General features: G+C 47.7%; 2 protein-coding genes across 2 annotated transcripts in view; one reads left to right on the top strand and one right to left on the bottom strand.

The window, feature by feature from the left end:
* The first annotated feature begins 863 nt into the window (after positions 1-863).
* Positions 864-5,491, top strand: NKX1-1 (NK1 homeobox 1). The gene is made up of 2 exons (XM_086747748.1): positions 864-1,215; positions 4,683-5,491. Exons 1-2 carry the CDS (start codon positions 864-866, stop codon positions 5,489-5,491), a joined length of 1,161 nt encoding a protein of 386 aa, XP_086603874.1.
* Positions 5,492-15,237: 9,746 nt separating this feature from the next.
* The window catches only part of UVSSA (UV stimulated scaffold protein A), a 54,986-nt gene continuing 49,822 nt past the window's right edge, over positions 15,238-20,401 (bottom strand). The window contains exon 13 of the mRNA XM_086746472.1: positions 15,238-17,310. Coding sequence (XP_086602598.1) covers positions 17,217-17,310 — 94 coding nt within the window. The 3' untranslated portion in view covers positions 15,238-17,216. The remainder of the gene's footprint in view (positions 17,311-20,401) is intronic.

Genomic DNA, 20,401 nt, shown 5'->3' on the forward strand with positions numbered 1-20,401 from the left:
GAGCCCACACACACAGGCACACACATAATCCACCACCCCCCCCAACCCCCCACCTCGCTTTGATCATCTACCTCCGCTATTAGGGACGAAAAACCTCGAGTTCCCATTTTCTGTCTCTAATATCTTCTTTATATCGATCCCGCAATTATTTAAAAGACAGCGTCATCTCCTCCCACTTCTCCAAATAAGGCTATTTAGATGCTTTCCAGATGAGCGGAGGTGTGCTGGAACACAGCTGACAGCCGAGTACATCACAGCCAGCACCATCCTTCATCCCCCGCTGCCTCCCCCTCCTCTTCCTTCTCCCCCCCGGAGCGCACTTTCCCCCTGCTTCTCCTCCTGTGATGAAGATCGCGGACGGTTATGGGCACAGGGATTAATTTGTAGCCAATTACAAAGCCAGTGCTAAATATGAATGCATAAATAAGGCGCAGGCTGGCGGAGGGGGTGTACAGGAGCGCCTGGGCAGCCTGGTGAGGATGATGAGGAGGATGCTGATGCTGATGATGAGGATGAGGAGGAAGAAGGAGCGGAGGCTGTGAGCCCAGCATCCCCCCGGAGCCTCCCGGCCGGCCGGACCCCGCGCAGCCCTGCGGAACTGGAGACAGCGGCCGGGGAGGAGTTTGGGGCTCAACTTCACCGGAGGAAGAGGAGGAGGGGGAGTAGGGGGGAGTGAGGCGGGCGGGGGGGGGGGGGGGGGTTGGAAGTTGCAACCAAGAGGGGCTCTGCAAAGAGCCATGAACGCCAGCAGAGACAAGGTCGGCGACATCTCCATCCCGCCGGCGGCGGCCGCGGCGGTGACAGCCCCCGCAAGCGGGGCGGGGATCGGCGGGGAGCCCCGCGGTTTTCCCCGAGGGGAAGGGATGGAGAGCCACGGCGAGCAACGGGGCCCGGCCGGGGGCGAGCTGCCCCTCTGCTCCTGCCCCGGGAGCAGGGACAGGCAAGGGGACGGGCAGAGCGGCGGCCCTGGGCAGGAGGGGGCGGTGGGCGCGCTGCCCGCCATGCACAGGACCACCCCCTTCTCGGTGCTGGACATCCTGGACCCCAACAAATTCAACAGCAAGAGGAGGCAGGGAGCGGGCTGGTACAAATCGGCGGGGCCCGAGCTGAGGCTGGGGGCGGAGGATAAACCCGAGGACTCAGGGACGGAGCCGGCCCAGCAAAAAGCTCTCGCCGAAGATTTCGACGCCTGCAAGAAACCCGCAGAGCTGAGCAGTGAGTAGGGCTGGGGGACCGGGACCACCCCCCCCCCCCACCCACCCACCTCTGGCGGGATGGGGTTGGGGGGGCTGCACACAGCTCGCCGGGGAATGGGCTTTGCGTGCTTTTTTAAAAAAAAAAACAAAACCGCAAACAGCCTCGGGGGCAAGCGGCTCTCAGGGGTGGGGGGGGGGGTGCCAAGGCCTCCGGGTCGCTGCTGGTGCTAAACGTTTTGCCACCCCCACCTCCTCTCCCCGCCCCGATCGCCGCATCCCCGGGAGCGGCACAACCAGCCCCGGGGGTGTCGGACCCTATTGGGTTGGGGGGGTGGGGTGGGGGGGGGAGGAGGTTGATCCTGCCGTCCTCTTCCTCTCCAGCCCCAAACTTGCAAGCGGCTCCTAGAGCCGAGGCTTCAAGACGGCTGAGGGGAGCGGGTTGCGAAACCCCCTCTCCGTGCCCCCACCTCGCCTGGCTCTCCCCAGGCATTTAGGACTTTTATCCACCCCCTCCCCAGCCTCCAGACCCCCTCTCCCCGTCTTTACTCTCCCGCCCGTTGCTCTGGGCGACAGATTCAATTTTCTCTCTCTCCCGTTGGCTTTTTTTTTTTTTTTTTTTTTTAGGACAAATCAGACTAATTGTGACAAAATGCTGGTTATCTCTGGAAAAACAATTAAATTCCTTCGATTACATTTAAGGTAAAATGTGCTTAGCAGCGTAAAGAGGCTGGATAATGGGGGAAATCGCCCCAGAGTGGCATGTAGGACTGCCTGGATCGATATCCTATTATCGAATTGTGCATATCTCTTTCAAGCACCTTGCAAACTCTTCCCTAACATCTAAATTATAGGGTCAAAATTCGGATAATTACTCGATTAAAACCTATTACACTTATTAGGGCTCGCTATTGATCGGGAATTGCATTCGACCCAAGCTCTAGATTGCTTTTTCTTTTCTGGGTCCCAATATCCCAACTTTCTCACCTCTCGACACCGCGATTCTGGGGGTAACGGAGGGTTTTCGGGAAAAGAGGGTAGCGGTGAAAAATATCTAGAGCTGGTCTGTGTCCTGAGAGGAGAGAGAAGGGGCAGCGAGTGGCGGGGGATAAACTTCTCGGAGAGGGAAAAAAATAATTTATTTGCGGCTGGGGCGGGAGAGGAGGACTCGGAGTTTTCTAATTCCTCCACAGCACTTTTTCAATTAAAATAAGGCAGCGAAAGGAGTCTGGAATCCGCTCTAGCCCGAGCTTGTCACGACAAACGCATTTTTTTTTTAATCTCTAAAGGAAAAACGGGATGGGGGCATTAATAGAATTCCAAAGAGATTTTTTAAAAGCAGTGCGTAACTATTCCTCCAAACTCATCTGACTTTTGTCGTGACAGCAGAGCTGGGCGAGGGCAGCCTATGGCTAATCTCGCACTTTTCTCTCCAGACAAGGAGAAAAATGTAACTCTAGCTTTTCTTTAAAAATAAAGGTTTTGGGAGGCACCGCGAAGCCGTGCGCTTCTGCTGAGCGGTGTCCCGGCCGCTTCGCTCCTGCTGCCCTCATATTCCGGGGCAAGAGTTACGGATAGACCCGAGACTGGCGGGAAATGGAGAAATTAAATTCTTCTCTTTCCCCACCCTCATTAATATTAGCTCAAGCGGTGCTGTAATTCAGGAGAAGTGTTCCGAAAAGCAGCTGTGGCCAGAAAAGCACCAGCAGCCGGAAAATGCGAAGGCTTTCGGCAAAAGGAGAGCGAAAGCGGCTCTCGAAAAAAAAACTCGTTTAATGTTAAATATAACGATCAAAACTCCGTGTTAAATTAACATTTCGCATCTTCTAGAAACAAAAGCGCAACTGCAGCGTCAATCTCCGTCGCCAATTGTATTCGCACTGTTTTGTTTTTTTTTTTTTCCTGTTTAAAGAAAATTGTAGTTGAGCTGCTGCTAGGATTTCTTGGAGTTTACTGGAAAAAATAAACTCTAAAATCCGATGTGCCCTCCGTCCTCGGACCTGCCACACGCTTTTTATAAATTCTTGTCGTAAAAACAAACAAACAAACAAACTAAACAAAAAAAAAAATCAAAAAGGTGCTATGATTTTTAAGAGGTTCCCCAGGTTGCTCGCCCGTAGTCAGGATGTCCGGTCGGGGAACATCGAGTTCCCCGAGATACGAGGGGATATTTTTCCGGGTGAAGTGGATTTTAATAAACTTCTCTGCCCCTTTTTCTCCTAGTGAGCCAGCCGGATCCGACTTCAGCCGCAATCAGCTTGTAGAACAAAATACACTTTTTAAATTTTTTTTTAAACACCTCTAATTTTATACACGGGCTTTAGGGTGTCCGGCGTTAGGATAAGGACCAAGTGCGAGGTGCAATCGCGCGTTCAGGTTCGGTTGGGGTTTTTTTAGCATTAAACCCCACTAAAGCACGGTGTGGGTAAGGATTACAGGCAGGGAATTCCCTTTCTATCTGCCTGTCTCGGTTAAACCAAGCTAAAACGGCCCTGGAACAAGAGGGTCTCGCGGCTGCACCCCCCTCGCAGGTGGGAGCAGAGGGAAGTTTAGGAAGGTCTGAAAGCACCAGCTAAAAAATCCCAGTATTTCTGTGCCCCTGTCCCCTGCAATCCCCGTCCCTGCGGTGGGAAGATTCACGAGCCCCCCCCGGTCAGGGGGAACTGGTTCCCCGAAAAACGCGATTTGGTCTCAGGCTTCAGGACAGAACCGTCGGCAGCAGTCCAATAGCCTTAAATATTGGCTAATTATCCTCTTCTCCGATGAAGAGCCGTTAATTGGAGCGTAATATAAACCCAAATAAATTAAATGACCGTTAACTAGTTTGTACATTACACGAAATGAGTTTAATTAAGTTTGTATCTGCTCCGGTAATCAATACAAGTATTTACTCCGCTTTAATACTTCCATCTCGGGAAGTGGGGAGAGGTCAAGCCGGGCGGAGAAAGGGTTAAAAAAAAAAAAAACCCAAACAACACCCCAGAAGAAAAAAAAAAAAAAAAAGCCAGCAACTCTCCCGTGGATGTGGAAATTTTCCCTCGGTAAAACTGTCAAAAGCGAGGTGACACCTTCGCTGTCAAAGGGGCTTCTCACCTCGGCTCCGGGGGACCTCGGCACCCCCGCAAAGGCCTTTCGAGCCGCTGACTGTTTTGTGGGAAGGGGGGACGGGGGGTACCGCCTGCCCTGGCCACGTCCCGGTGCTGGCTCTTGCCGGTGACTCGGAAGGGGCAAAGCCTCCCCGGGGCTGGACGGGACGGGCCTTTCCTCGCCCTGGCCCCGCACCCCCCGGAATGGCGGCTCCCAGCCCCATCCTGGCCTTGTCCTGTCCCCCTCAACCCCATCCCATGTCATCCCATCCTCGGGGCGCGGATGTCGGGGGGACACGGACCCACCACTGCGGGCTGAGGGCGGGAGTGGGGGGGTGGTAACCGGAGGGGAGCGGGGGTCCCGTAGCAGCGAGAGCTCACGGCGGCTGTCGGTTGCCCGCAGAGGACGGCGAGCTCTACAAGGCCGAGGAGAGCGACCTCGAGTACAGCAGCCGGCCGAGCCGCAGCCCCGACAGCGAGCCGGAGGAGGAGGAAGAGGAAGAGGAGGAAGAGGAGGAGGAGCTGTGCGGCCAGGAGAACGGCGGCCCGGCTGCTCCCGCCTCGGCCGACCCGGGCCCGCTCCACCCCGAGGCGGGCAGCGTCCCCCCGCCGCCCCCCGTCGTTCCCCCCGCCCCACCGCCGCCGCCAGCCCCCCAGCAGCCCCCGGCGGCCCCCGGGCAGCAGGGCCAAGCGGCCAAGCCCAAGAGGAAGCGGACGGGCTCGGACTCCAAGTCGGGGAAGCCCCGACGGGCGCGGACGGCCTTCACCTACGAGCAGCTGGTGGCGCTGGAGAACAAGTTCAAGTCCACCCGGTACCTGTCGGTCTGCGAGCGCCTCAACCTGGCGCTGTCCCTCAGCCTCACCGAGACGCAGGTGAAGATCTGGTTCCAGAACCGCCGCACCAAGTGGAAGAAGCAGAACCCGGGGGCCGACACAAGCGCGCCGACCGCGGGAGGGGGAAGCGGCGGGGGAGCGGGCGGAGCAGGGGGCGGCGGGGCCCTGGCCGGCGGGGGGCTCAGCCCCCTCAGCCACTCGCCGCCCATGGGCAACCCGCTGGCCATGCACGGGCCCGGCGGCTACCCCGGCCACCCGGCCGGCGGGCTGGTCTGCGCCGCCCAGCTGCCCTTCCTGCCCAGCCCCGCAGTCCTCTCCCCCTTCGTCCTGGGCTCGCAGACTTACGGCCCCCCGGCCTTCTACACCCCGCACCTATAAGCCCGACCACCCTCCTCCTCCTCGCCCCCGGGCCCCTTCCCGCCGCACCCTCCGCCCCCAGCCCCGCAGGCCCAGCGCCCGCAGCCGTTTCTGGGACCTTTTTTGTACGCGACGCGTCCGGACTGCGCTTCCGAGGGGAGAAGGAGGAGGAGAACCTCCCTCCCCCGTGTACATACAAGTAGATGTAAATCATCGTTGCCTGTATTCTTATTTTCACCGTCCCTCGTTGCTATATGGGGTTTATAATTTTATTATTTTTAAATTTTACATTATTATTATTATTATTATTATTATTATTATTATTATTATTATTATTATTATTATTATTATTATTATTATCGCTGCTTCTTTTCTATTCTCGTCCGGCCACTCCTAAAATACTTAAAAAAAAAAAAAAAACACCACAAGAAAGGTGATGTCCCCATGTGACTCTCAGGGTAACACAGAGAACTCTCGGGCCCGACCGTTGCCACCGCCGAAGCAGGGCCGCACCGCTCCCTCCTGTGACCTCAAGCTGATGACAATTTTAATTTTTTGTTGGGTTTTGTTTTGTTGTCTTTTTTTTTTTTTTTCTCATACCGCGGAGGGGCCGCTGCGGACACGCGGAGAAGGGGCGCTGGGGGCGGCTGGCGGGAGCGGGGTTGGGTTTTGGGTTTTTTTTTTTGTTTGTTTGGTTGTTTTGGTTTTTTGTGGTTTTTTTTTTTTTACATTCATCATTTCTGTATATTTCTGGTTGTTACAAAAAAAAAAAAAGAAGTTTTAACTTTATAACTAATGTCTAAGTTATGGAGGTAAAGAGCAAGAGATGAGACAGAAAGCACTTTCTTTGCTAAACACTTTAAATCAATCAATAAACTTTAAGGAAACGGCGGCTTCCCGTGGTGGTGAGTCCCTGGCTTTCGGCTGAATTTTTGCAAAACGACTTTCCTCTGGGAAACGCCTGTCTCACGAGGCGTTTGCAGGGATGCCTCGCATCACCCGTTTTTCGTTTCGTTTACTCCGGGAGCGTATTTCTCATACGCAAATTCAACTTTATTCTTCTGGTACGAAAGAGGGAATTTCCCTTCTTAGCATTTTCTAAATTGCCTTTGCCGATTGCTGCTGTGCAATATTACGAACAAATTTTTCTTTTTTTTTTTTTCTTTTTTTTCTTGTAGAGAATCCGAAGTCTCTCCTGTGTTTCCGCGAACGGGGAGCTTGACATTTTGGATTTATGTAAATTTAATAAATCGGCTCTTTCATTCAGATTCCGCCGCTTTAAAAAATAAAGCAATCTTTCCATCGCCTTTCCGCTGATTACTTTTAAACTAGAATCGAAGTCGGTCTTTTATAAGCCTTACTTTATTATATTTTTTCTTCTTTTCAAAGGAAAAAAAAAAAAAAGCCTATAACCGCTGTGACCACCCCGAGCTGCCCACAGCTACACCACCAGTTCCTGCCCAAGGGACTTTTCCAGCCCAATTCCGCGCTCCCTGCGTGATCGAAGTCCACGCGGGGAAGAGCGCTCTCTTTCCACTAGTTTCTGGTGGTTTGGGGTTGTTTTTTTGGTTTTGTGGGTTTTTGTGTGTGTGTTTGGTGTTTTTGGTAGTTTTTTTTGGTGGTGGGTTTGTTTTTTTTTGCCAGCCCAGAAATTCACCGACTGCCTTCCCAGGGGCAATTTGAAGACAGCAGCGTTTTCCGCAGCGATTTTGGGGGAACAGAGAGTGGGAATGGGCGCTGCGCATCCTCCCCTGCGGAGGGTACCGGTCCCCGCATCGCTGCCCCCGCAGGCCGGGATACCTGGGCTCCACCCCGCCCCCCGTCCACGGCCTGGGTCAGGACCGGCAGCCGCAGGGCAAAGGGATCGCACGCCAGCCGCATCCCCCGCGCCCCCCCTCGCTTCCACCCCGTACACCCACCCTAGAAATAAATAAAATAAAATACTTCAGCCCAGCTCCCAGCTCCACCCCAGGCGTTCGTCTCCCCTCCTTCCGAAGCCTGCAAGGGTCAGAAGTCTCAGAGCAGACTCTTTTGTCAAAATAAGAACTTTCACGATAAAAGACGTTTTGAAGTAAATTTTCAGGCAAAACATCATTAGCAGTGCTGGGAGTACAGCTCTGCACAGGTTTTACTGGTAGGAGAAAACCAGCTAAACTGGGAAACGGATATTCAGGAGATTCTTCCACACCGTAAACCAACCCATTGCTGACCAGGCTTGAGGTAGTGCTACCTGCAGTTGAACTCAGCTCCAATGGGACACGACCCAGCTTAGTTAAGAGAATTCAAATCCTGCCGACACACCAGGAACTCCAGACAACTCCCCCCAGGTGGAAAATAGCCCAGCTCCAACGGGGAGCTGCTCTCAGAGCCTTGGAGGAGAGGATTTTCCTCCTCCCGGTCCACCAGCATCCTGCCAGTGAAACCTGTCCGTGTGAGTGTTATTACCCACAGCTGCTGGGCGAAGAAGTCAGTTATGCTGAGATTCCCAGCCATTAAGCTCGATTTAACAACGCTTCTCACATTTTATAGCAGCTCTGAAAACAGGTACCTTTCTCAGCATGGTTTAGGATCTTATTGATAATCCTCACTCGAATGCCTCATCCCGGGGTCTGGTGTCACTGAAGTCAAGAGCAAAACTGCAGAGCCCCAGCTCTAGTTGCCTGTCTCTTTGGGCCAGCTCCAAAGAGCTAATGCTCGACCGAGGCTCCCTGGACCACGGCTCTGCGGCCGGTTCATGGCGTTGGGCCGGACTGCACGGTTACACACATGCCGGGGAGAAGCTCCATGATATCAGCACTGGGCAGCTGTTGGGAAATGGCCCTGGTCCGAACGCTCAGCACCCGCTGCGCTAAAGCTTTCACCTCATCCCAGCTCCGCCATCCGTGTTCCTGCCCGTTGACACTCTGAGAGAAGGAAACAGGGCTGGATGCAGTAATTTTGAGGTTATCCTACTGGGGAGTCATGCAAAGCCCCCAAAACTCCCACACTGACCCCCCAGCGAGGCCCAAACACTGATTACCACACATCCTACCCAACGTACCTCCTGCGCTGCACGCAACTGTCTGTGCCCCCGCACGGAGCCTTTTGGAGGGACGCAGCTTGTTTTCAGTGAATCGTCAACGAGAAACAGAGATCCCAGTACAGCACAAGGAGAATCTGAAGGAAAGGTGATTATGACACAAGCAGGAGGTGTTTGCTTTGGTCCATTCTGTGAGGGTTTTTTGTTTTTTGTTTTTTTAAATTACTTTATTATTAATTTACAAAATTTACTGTTAGGGTATTCAGAATGCGAAACACGTTCCAGAAGACATTTAGCAAAGCGTTTGCCAGAGGACAAATTCTCATCTCGGGTACACCGAGCAGCACGTTCGGAGCCATATCCAGTATTTTCAAGCGACGCTTTTGGCATTTACCAAAGAAGATCTGGGGATCAGCGTATTTTTGAACTAATTGCCATGAAGTCAATGTTAAATCCAAGGGTGCCAGCCTGTACCAGTGAGAAACGATTCAGACGCTAAATGCCTCTTAACATTGTTCACTGTATTTATGACTGAATTCGATAAAAATAGAAGGAAAATGCATCTGTTTTACTCTGCTCTGAATATTTCAACTTATACCGAACAGCAAGTTTCAGTTGTTTATGTTCACTGAATAAATGGCAGTAAAGTGTCTTGCAATCAAAAGAACAGAAAAAAAATAAATTAATGTGACAGACATGTTCCAAATGACTGGGAGAGATCTGAAAATATATTGAAATATTTTGTGTCGTTGCTTACGCACACCAGTCAGTGATGTTGTACCAAATAACTGGAAACCAGTGTTCTGTATTATCAGAACACCCCTCAACATTTCTTGGTGTTATTTCCAGCTAAGCAGGGAATGTGGGTTTAGTGAGTTACGGTTGTGGATGAGCTCTTAGAGTTTTTTCACATATTTTGCAGACCTTTGGTTTCAGACTGAACTCATGGCCTCGTTATGTGTTTCTGTTCTTACACTACAAAAGCAAAATACTAAAAATAAAGCTTTGTCTGCATGACCTTAACTCCATTTCCCAAAAATACACTGTGATGTCTGCTTGTAGCCTGCTATCTCGGCAAATATCCATTAACTCCTGTACTACCTGTATAAAACTGTTCTGCTCAAACACAGAAATACTGGAGGTGCGCTATTTTACAATGTCTGGGCAGTTCTGCCCTTCAGGTTCTGTCTCAAAGAGCAAGCAAGCAAATGTGGCTGTCGTAGAGCCTTTCCTAAGAGCAAAAAAAAAAAAAAACTGAGGGTGTTTTTATGATATTGGAAGATTTGCCAGGTGGTGGGAGGTAACCCAAGGCACAGATCAGAGCGGACACTGAAGAGGAAGGGGAAAGGCAAGTAAACAAACGGGATGCTAATCAGTTTGTCTCACCAGTGGGTCACATAAACGGTTTACACAAACCACATTCTTCTCTACCTGGTGCTTTTTCTTCTTTTTCCTCTCTTCTGCCCATCCTGCTCTGCACCACACACTCACGTTGCAGAGACGTCTCGGGTGGACAGAATGACAGCTGTCACGGTGAAAATAACCCTGACAGGAAGAGCTCTTTCTATTTTCCCGACGCTGTCTGGCAGGGATGGGGATTCATCACATAGCATAAGCTTCAAGGCAGCTCGGGAGGTTATCACAGCATCGGAAATATAGAGATGCTAAATCTGGAGTGCCCGTTCCTGCGGGCGCTGGAAATCCTGTGGATGCACCCCGTGTCACCAGGGAAACACCAAGGACACGGAGGGCAACACACGGTCAGGACCAAAAAGTCTGGGCATGCGGGGTCAAGCAATACCTGTACATGATTTACCAATTTAATCTCAGTTCACAACAAACCCTCAGCTAGCTAAAACTGTCACTCCACCCAAAGTGCTAGGCTTTATTTTGAAATATATATTTTTTATTTTCTTCTCTGTGATGCCACAAACCAGAAACATTTTACCATGACAAGAAAGGAGGGATGACACTACAGCAAAGAACTGCAAGTCACAGAAATAGTTATGTGAGATGATGATCGACAGAGTAAAGATTCACCCCTCTTCAGTAAACTGCTGCTTTTTCAAGAGAAGGACAATAAATCTACTAACCTGAGTACAGATATCTCAATTATTGCTCATTTTCTTTCTTTTCCCACAACCACACACATACACTACAAGAACTTGTCCTGCACATAAAGTTTTTACACTGAGGGTGGTGAAACACTGGCCCAGGTTGCCCAGAGAGGTGGTTGATGCCCCATCTCTGGAAACATTCCAGGCCAGGTTGGATGGGGCTCTGAGCAACCTGATCTGGTTGGAGATGTCCCTGCTTCTTGCAGGGGGTTGGACTGGGTGGCCTTTAAAGGTCCCTTCAAACCGAAACTATTCTGTGATCCTATAAACGGACTCATTCCCATCTTTCCACCCTTAACACAGGCAGGGTGGCAAACTTTATTTCCTCTGCCGTGGTCCCCAGAGGCTGTGCGAGAGGAAGCGACGTGCAGGAAGAGAGCGTTTGGATGAGCTGCTGGTGGGGCTTTTTCACCTCCTTGAACTGACCGGGAGTTTGCAGTACCACGGCACACTCTCTGTGACCTGTTAAATACACCGAGGTTTGCGATTAAGTGTTCTTTGGGACTTAGAGCACTCACACCATGCCTTGTAGCGACGATTTTGAGCGAAACAGCGTGTTTGCTTTGAGCACGCTCTGCAGCGTACCTGATCGCACCCTCGGTTGCCGCTTCTGCCTCAGCGTTAGCGAAAATAAAGGCTCACGCGCTCGTGGAAGCACCATATAATTTCAGCCCTAGTGAAAACACGTGGCAGACTCTCCTCCTGGCGCTCTCAGCCTGCAACCGCCAAAAATACTATTACAAAAATTCAAAGATATCCAAAAGCAATTTCCAAAGAAGCAGAATCCCATATTCCATTTCGGTATGCCTGTTACAGCGCGTGCCCGCGCGCGGATGAGAGCGGCTCCGTAATGGCATTATAAATATAGCAAATTAATGGTGGATGCAATGCCAACACCTTGTCATTACGCAAATTGGAATGCCGGCAGAAACGGTTATTCAACAACCCCTTTCAAAGTAACCGGGCGCCTAATGCTGCTCATTACATCTAAACTAATTAGCACCACATTTAAATAATTTTAATAAGCTTTTTCCTTAACCCCTTGACGAAGGGGATTCCTGACGCTAATGCAAAAACGCACAAGCACTTGGCACAGCCGCTCAGGGCACTGAGAGGCAGAAAAACAAGGGAAAGTCCACCCAAAAAGCCAAATGGCAATTTTTATGCTACAGACATTTAAGGTCAGAGAAACAGATCGCACTTGAGTAATGTCTGGCTCACTTTGCCCAGGCTCTGGTGCAGCGCGTACGCCACCATGCCCTCCTCCCAGTACGTCACAGCCTGCTCCCAGATCGCTCTCCTGAGCTGGGACTGTGTTTAGGCTCTGTACTACCCAGACCTAGCTAATAGGAAAGGCTCAACAGGGACAAGAATTCATTTCCTTCTCCACTTGCTCAGCTTTGAAGGAGAGGAAGAGTAGAGCCACACCTCGAATACTGTGTTCAGGTTTGGGCCCCTCACTTCAAGAAGGACACTGAGGTGCTGGAGCACGTCCCAAGAGCGGCAACGAAGCTGGTGAGGGGTCTGGAGCACAAGTCTTATGAGGAGCGCTGAGGGAACTGGGGTGGTTTAGTCTGGAGAAAACAAGGTTGCGGGGAGACCTCAACCCTCTCTACCTGAAAGGAGGTTGTAGGTAGGTGGGTGACCTACCCACCTACCCAAGTGACAAGTGATAGGATGACAGCAAATGGCCTCAAGTTGTGCCAGGGAGGTTTAGATTAGATTTCAGGAAAATTTTTTTCACCTAAAGGGTTGTCAAGCATTGGAACAGGCTGCCCAGGGAGGTGGTTGAGTCACCATCCCTGAAGGGATTTAAAAGCTTAGGGACATGGCTTAGTGGTGGACATGGTTTTAGTGGTGTTCAGTTTATGGTTGGACTCCATTACCTTAAAGGTCTTTTTGAACCCAAATGATTCCCTGATTCTATGAAAACACCAACTCAGGAACATGAGTAATTTATAGCTCTCTTTCTTTTCCTTCAGGGGCAGCATCAGACTCCTGCAGCTGGAAGGGCAATAACTTTGTCCCACAGGTCACAATTTCTGCAGCTGCCAGGCAGACCTAACTCTCATCCGCATGTATTTTCCCGAGGATGTGCTAAGTTTTGGGATCTTTAGCATCTCTCCCAGCTGAAGAGGTCACCAGTGCCGCTGGATGGAGAGGGTCCAGACTGGTCTTGATCTAGGCTGCTGCTCTGAGGCCCTAGCCTCTGCCAGGACTTCCCACCCTCTTTCTTAATTCCTTCAGTTTCTGTAGAGGATTTTGTAGTAGAAAGGACCATCACCACATCCATGTAAGAGGGATGATGTTAGGGCTCTGAAGGTACCAACAGACTCTCATTTCTCTCACCAGCCTTTCACCATCTTTCTCTGTAATCCTCATCTCCCCACCTTACCAGCTGTTCAAGGTCTGCATTCACCTGGCACAGCTGCATCACCTTGGGTCAGAGTGCCATGAAACCAGCTAAGCTGTGAGAGACCTAACTGGGGTCTCCACCCTCCAGCTGGTTGCAGGGGAACTGCATTTAGGTGGAGTCCCTCGCCTGAGCTGTGGTCTAGGTACTGTGCTTGGCTTTGCACCTTACTAAGCTTCACCCTGATCTTGCCTTGCTGACTGGCTCCAGACCTGCCTTTTAGCTCGGTGGATGTTCAGGTAACTGCTGACTGGTGCCTGGCTCTGTTACTGTAACCAAGCTTGGTTTTTCTGTTTGGATGCTGTGGGATGGTGCCCCTTGCCATGCAGGCCACTGACCCTTCTTACCTTCACCTTCTGCTCCTGGCTCACCTCTCCCTGACACCTGGAGTCTCTACCCTGTTTTTTCTTCCTCACCTTGCTAGGGACTTGACTTCACTCTGCACTCCCAACACTGTGGAGTTTTCCTTGGCCATTGCTTGGAGCAGAACTCTCTTTCATGTTTCCAGATGCAAATTCCAGTGTTACTTTCACCCATGAGCACGATGCTGTTAATTGTTTTGGTTTTATTTAAATGTAGCTGTTTCAGTGCATCCCAAAACAAACACGGAGAAATAGCTCTCCAGCAGTTATCAGAGTAACACCCTTCTCTCAGGCTTTGGTGTCCAAGAGGTCCTAAGGGCTGATCTTCTAGTTGGTGACAATGGTTATTTTCACTTTCCTGAATCCATGAAACTCAGTGGTGTTTTTAATGGTAGGTGTCTAGGGAACAAGGATCTAGATCCAGCCCTTCTCTGCCTCAATCTGGGGACTGAAATCTGGAAGGCTATTTTCTACCTTCTGTCTAGTCTCCTCCATCAAACATTTTTAGCTCCACTGTGGTTCAGTTTCAGTTTCCACAGAAGAATGGGTGATGGGAACTGCCTCCTTCCAGCTCCCTTGCATTTAAGTCGCCTGTGGCTTGGGGTATCTCCTGAGACAGAACACGGGACTGTCACCTCTTAGGCTGAGAAGGGACCTGGAACTCCCCCTTCCCTGAATGTGTGCTCCAGCATTACAGCTATTACATGCACTGTGATTGCCACTGCATATTTCAACAGATTTTTGCTGAAGGTATGCATTTGGTGGGTGCTCGGCGAGGAGTGAAATACATGCTGGATCAGTCCTTCCAAAATGCTCCTACAGTTCTTTCCCTGGGTCTCGTTAAGTGTAAGCAAGAACTCTAGTCTAGGTGGGAAGGCCAGCGCAGCTCGCAGCAGATACAGACCCTCAGGGGCCCAGGAAACTTAAGCATTTCTTGGGCTGCCGTTTTGGACTTAGGCACCACATAAACCTCTCTTGGGCCAGTCTGCAGAGTCCCTTTTTGTGCCTGCTTGCTCCTGTCCATGCTCAGACTATCCTGTAAAGGCACGAAATTTTCCTACTACAGGTAGTTTTTCTATGCTATCCACGGTGTCATTTCCAAAGGCATGGTTTTAAATGACCAATGTTCATCACTTAAGTACTGCTGTAACATCCAGGTGTCCTTACCTTTTCCAACGTGTAACCTACAGACACCTTTACACCACTTCCATGACAAAAACGATTAATGTATTTAATAGCACTGGATGAGCTACAAACACTTGCACGAACAGCCAGGTATTTGCATGAGCGTTAGGGACCACCAGATGGCTATCTCTGCTATACTATTTTGATACTTGCTGAATTAGGTGTTTGCTGCCTGGGTCCCTGAGATTCAATACTTCTTGCTTCTGGCTAGTAGCTCCTTATAATTATGAACATCCTTATTGTCCATTTCCACAGCCACTTTAAGGGAAACAGGTTTATTTTAAATTTTTTTTTTCTTCCACAAAAGCAATATCGTTTATTCCATAGTGCCTGCTTTGAACAGACTGATGCCCCAAACCTGCAGACTGTTCTACTTGGCATGATGCCATGCAGAGGGACATGTTCTTTGTCTTGCTTCCAAAAAAAAAAAAAAAAAAAATCAAGGAAATCTTTTAAAGATAATTGCTAAACAGTTTTATGGGTTACAATTTTCTAATAGGAATCTTCAGCTGGACGTGGATTGTTAAAGCCAAGCCTAAAGTAAGCTTAGATAAAATGAAATTGCAAGGTATCACCATGTAAGTGATGAGTATGGACCCATCATCTTCCTTCCAGGTTTTTACTTCCCAGATGCAACTGTGTGCTCAAGCAAGAATAACCATGGAGAAGTCTTTGCTTTCAGCTCTTGTTTTACCACTGAGACAGCACTAGTTATAAAAGGATGACTTAGATGCACCAGCACAGCTCACTCCAGCTCACAGCCATCATGTCCTTTTAGGAATACAGAATAGCCAACTTGCATTGCAGAGAGTCACCTTAACACTCCAGACTGAGGGCCCAATCATCCCAGGTGTTTAGGGACCTGGAAATCATACGCAGTAAGCAGAAGTACATTGTATGTTGTAGTACAACTGCAAAGGCATTTGAGTGAATTATAAAGACAAATTCATAGCAGGGATTATATGAACAATATATGGGTTTTTTTTGTTGTTTTTTTTTTTTTCCAGAAGCCCTGAGGACAGGAACAGAAAAGTTCCAGCAGAAATGTCACACAGACAGTTTAGCAACTAAGATGTCTGAAGAGCTGGTGAGCTCAGAGACATTGAATTTGTAAGCTGCTGTAAGTAAAGTGACGCACAAAGAGGTGTGATGTATCTAAAAAGCAGATCAATTTTGAACTTAAAAGGATTTATATTTAATGAAGGCATGCTGGGTTTTTGGAGATGCCTTTTTAAACATTTTCTTCCAGCTGAGCTACAGATAAACTCAGGAAAAGAAGAAAGCTCTCCACATCTCTCAGATGCCTGACCAGGTCTAATGAGAATGCTCAAGATCTATTCTGTGGATATACGCTGAGTTGCCCTTGTAGAGAAATCACTTGATTAAATGAGGCAACAATTAACATGGGAGGGGAAGCATGGGTTTCTCAAACACTGGGTGAAGGGAAGAGGCATGCTGGTAAGAGGCCAGGCTAGCAAGAAGGCAGCACTACAGAGGATGTGAGAACACATTCTCCTGTGAACAGTCAATGTCTCTCTTGCTTCAAGGCAGACAGAGGAAGAAAAAAAAAAATCATATCCAACTGGGTATATTCCCCACCTGACAAGGAAAGGTCTTGCAACAAAACTAGAAAAAAAAGAAAAGTGGAAGAGCTTTAAAACAGGTCACTAACCTGGCCCAAAGTCCATGCACCTGTGTCTGAGTTAGCCATCTCCAAGTCACTTGCTGGGAAACCTTAATCCTGCAAATTCTCTTTCTGCATGAAAGAGGCCCTCAACAAAGACATCTTTCTGCACGGATGTGTGTTTTGAATAAAGAAAGAGGAGGAGCATATAGATCGCCTGATAGGATCAGGTTAACTAGTAGGTTGGACACTTGGGTCCAGATAGGAAGTTTCTGCTGATAATTCAAGAGCTGATGTGATGGAGTAGCACCACAATGGAGCATTACTTACTAAGCATACTTCTTTCTCACAGATTTCTACCACTTCCCTTTCCAATCTCTGTCACTGGGTTTTTTGTTTGTTTGTTTTTGTTTGTTTGTTTTTTTAAAAAGTGGCTTTCCTTTACAGTACGTCTCTTTTGAAAGTCTTGCTTTCACTTGGGAATTTGTTATTTTATTTCTGGTAGTTTAGAAGTATATCTTCTAAATACCTGTACTGAAGAGGAAAATGTCTTCCACACTGCAGAGCTTTTAATTGTTTTCCAAGCAGTACCTGTGCAAGTCAAAAGGTATTTGGCAGAACTGTAAAAATCTAATTGTGGCATATTCTTTCTGAAGGCATGAAAGTGCAGGCAAATCACAACACATGTTGGCAAAGGAGGTATAAATTACGCGAGTCCTTTAGGAAGGAAAAAAAACCCAAACCTGAACACTTTACCCAGAGTATGTAGAAGTCATAAAACATGCTCTATTTCACATACATTTGAAATAATTATCAACTTGTTAAGTGCATTCCATTCTGTATCACCACATCTTTGCCAAGATTAATGTCCGTGATCAAATAAGTTAAAGTTGAAAACAATTTTAAAAATTACCCCAGTAAAAATGCACCCAGCACAGTATTTTACTGTAAGTATGAAGATCTGTGATAAAGGTTTTGTGCAGTTGCACCCTTGTTAATGTTCTTTGCCCTTCATTTTATTACAATTTAATTCAGTGCATAGTTAAACTGGTTGGCAAACTTCTCGTGCTTTCTTTGGTCCACTCGGTTCATTGCTTTCACCACCCGTTTCATAGCACCTCTGAAAGAGAAACAAACAAAAAAATAATAGAAACAGTTAGGATTCATTCTACCCAATCTCAGAGAATGTTTATGAATGTCAGAGGAAAAAATGAACTATGATTAATCATTACCAGGCTTCTAAACATTGCACTGATGAAGCTGAACAAATTTGTCTTGTTAACTAAATTAGCTGCAGTAATACAAATAGTTTAATTCAGCAATGATTTTATTAACAGGAGTAAACAAATTAAAGTCTTTCAGTTTAATAGCTGTGCATTCTACCCTCCTAGCATTATTTCTGATAGTCACGCACACTGAGTCTGATTTTTTTCAATAGCACCTAACTGCTCTCAGGGAAAAAAAAAAAAAACCAACAATAAGCATCTAACAGGACCTAAAAAACCCTAACACTCAAACCCTTATGAAATCCAACCTGCAGAATCTAGAATGTTTTTTTTTTTTGTGAGGGAAGGGCTTGTTGTTCAGCTCATGTAACTATAACTCATTTAGCAACTTTCCCTTCACAGGTTACTAAACCCCCATTTCATCAATTGTGAGTAGAGCTCTTTTGCTCACACCACCAGCATCCCCATTCCTGAGCAGCATCTACCTAATCCACAAGCACAACAGTAGTTTAGGAAGGCAGCAGAGACTGCCATGTATCTCTATGCAGAGAGATAAATCACTGCTGCAGAACGGTTAAGTGCTTAGAGTTTAGGACAGTATGTCCAATACCTTGTCTAAAGTGGAATGGGATCTCTGCCACCTCATGATGGGCAAGCATTCGAGCCCTCTGCAGTGCCTGCTGTGCCTGAAGAGGGCTCTGGAGCACTCTTCAGATTCAAAAAGGAAATAAAGGAATGACCTCCAGAGCTCTTAAGCTTTCTGGTGCTCCTAAATCTGATGAGGGTATGCCCCCATGTTGCTTCTCTTTATCTGCTGCCCTTGTTTCCTTCCAGTGAAGATGGTGCCCAGAGAATTATCTTATTTTGGAAGTGATTACTATGCTTTTGAACTGGGTGAGTGAAGACACCTGCATTTTTCTTCCCTCCACAAACTTTTGAGTGAAGATCATGCAGCTGAAATTTTGAGGGTGAGGAAAATGATGCCTAGACAGCATGAACAGGGGCAACAGATTGTCATAAAAGGCACTGAGAGAGCAGGCCTACGCATCCTTTAACTGAGGAGGAGAGGAAGGGGTTCACAATTCCAATGGGGTAAGAAAGAAGAAAAGCAGTAGCAGAAATCAAGAGAGTGCTCTGCTGCTTACAATCTGCCTCCACAGAAAGTTACGGTAGGTGTGGTGTACAACTGAGTGCATCATGCCCAGGGAATTTTGTTCGTCACTGGAGTTTCCATTTTTATTGGTTACTTTGGGTGCCTTTGAACCCAAAAACTCAGAGGTGTGAGCAGATACACACAGGCGTGTTAAGATGTCACTTCATCTCTGTTTACGAAGAAGGAAGTTCTCTCCTAACACTTGTCTGTAAAGGCCTGGGTGCTTTGCCAGCGTGGGAGGTATGCCAGCTAAGGGCTTGGTTTGAGGGACTATGTCCCACTTAAGAACATGACACTGTTTGATGTCTCCTTTCATTTCAACATCAAAAATGCAGTCAGCAAGCTCTAACACACAAAGTGGATGGTTTCAAGTCCAGTGCTATCTGTTAGACTCTCCATTGTCAGTCTGCCTTTATAACTTCTAAGGACGCTGCAGCCTTTTTCAGGATCAGGCCCTACACATCATTCCAGCCCTGCTCCTGTGATTATCTCCAAGAGGCAAATTGACTTCTGGTACAGCCAACTGCTCTCTGTAACGGCTTAATTTCAAAAGCCATTTTGAAACACGTGAAAACAGAGGATACTTCCTAATAATGCTTCTAAATGGCGGGATTAAAGATTTTCCTCAGCAGCAACTGTAACGAAAGCCACCATTCTGAAGAAACACCTCAGAATAGGTATATTTTTAACAAAATTCTGCCGATAAAGTTACCAGAGTAAGGAAAATGCGGTCATGGTTTTGCACTTCAAATATTGCCTAATTGGTAGGAGAAAAGTGAGCCTTTAGCAGCACAGAGTGGCCTTGACACTTCCATGTCATGTAGGTTTTACATTAGCACCACTGGATTGTGCGATACTGTAAATGAAATGAGATCCCACTTTGATGATCTGTGTGCAATTTCACTTAACATTATTGGCAGACTAGAGCCCAGGTTTATCACCTATACATTTCAGGTAATTTGGGGTTGTTATAAGGAGCCAAGGTTATCATCTTGTTTAGTGCTGCAAAGCATGAAACCTATTAAAACATGACAGGTTTGAATCCCTACGCCTGGCACTAATACACACTCAAAATCATTAGCACAAACCATAGTAAACCAAAACCAGCTTTAAAAATTTATTTTGTTAAAGCCCATATGAAATTCTGACCATTAGAATGGAATGTCTCTGACTTCTAAGATCAGATAACATGCGAATTGCATAGAAAATGTGATACTTCTGTAACCAAAAGCAACGTGGATTTGGCTTTGTTATTATAACCATTACATCAGAAAAGCGAAAACAGAATTTAAACAAATATTGTGCCTTGGATGCTGTTCAACTCATCCAGTACATTTAGGGAATAACTCAGCATTGATGATTTTATCATAATAATTTTGCTTTTTTGATTTGACAACTTTACACTTTTCATTTTCCTTTGCTTCATTTTTGACACATGAAACTCTTTAAATAGCTGCAGCTGCTCCCCATTTGATAAAGACCAGAGCACACTTAGGCAAATTCATGGTGCAGCCATATCTAACCAAGACGGTATCAGAAATGGAATAACAGAGTGGAAATATGGAACTACCATATGTTCTAAAACCCGTTCAGCTTGGTGAGTTGGTAGGCTCCCATGTCCCTCTGAGCTAGCATATCTGCTTTAAAATTAACTCACATATGTCTACGTAAGTCATGGACATGCCTTTGTTTGAAATGTCTAAATGCCAATGCCATCCAAATAGTTTCTTCTTGAGCTAAATGTAGATTCTTTTAGTAACTGAAGTTCTGCTCATGACAGCCCTTCTTAGGCTTTCAAAAGGAAAAAACTTCCATTTTCACTCCATCTGCAC

The sequence above is a fragment of the Chlamydotis macqueenii genome, chromosome 4 (genome assembly GCF_036417535.1).
Source record: "Chlamydotis macqueenii isolate bChlMac1 chromosome 4, bChlMac1.mat, whole genome shotgun sequence".
In the NCBI taxonomy this organism is placed as follows: domain Eukaryota; kingdom Metazoa; phylum Chordata; class Aves; order Otidiformes; family Otididae; genus Chlamydotis; species Chlamydotis macqueenii.

Excerpts from the sequence above, each read along its gene's own strand:
- NKX1-1 (XM_086747748.1), top strand. The coding sequence starts at position 864 with ATGGAGAGCCACGGCGAGCAACGGGGCCCGGCCGGGGGCGAGCTGCCC. Across the intron at positions 1,216-4,682 it reads GAAACCCGCAGAGCTGAGCA|AGGACGGCGAGCTCTACAAG; the intron begins GTGAGTAGGGCT and ends GGTTGCCCGCAG.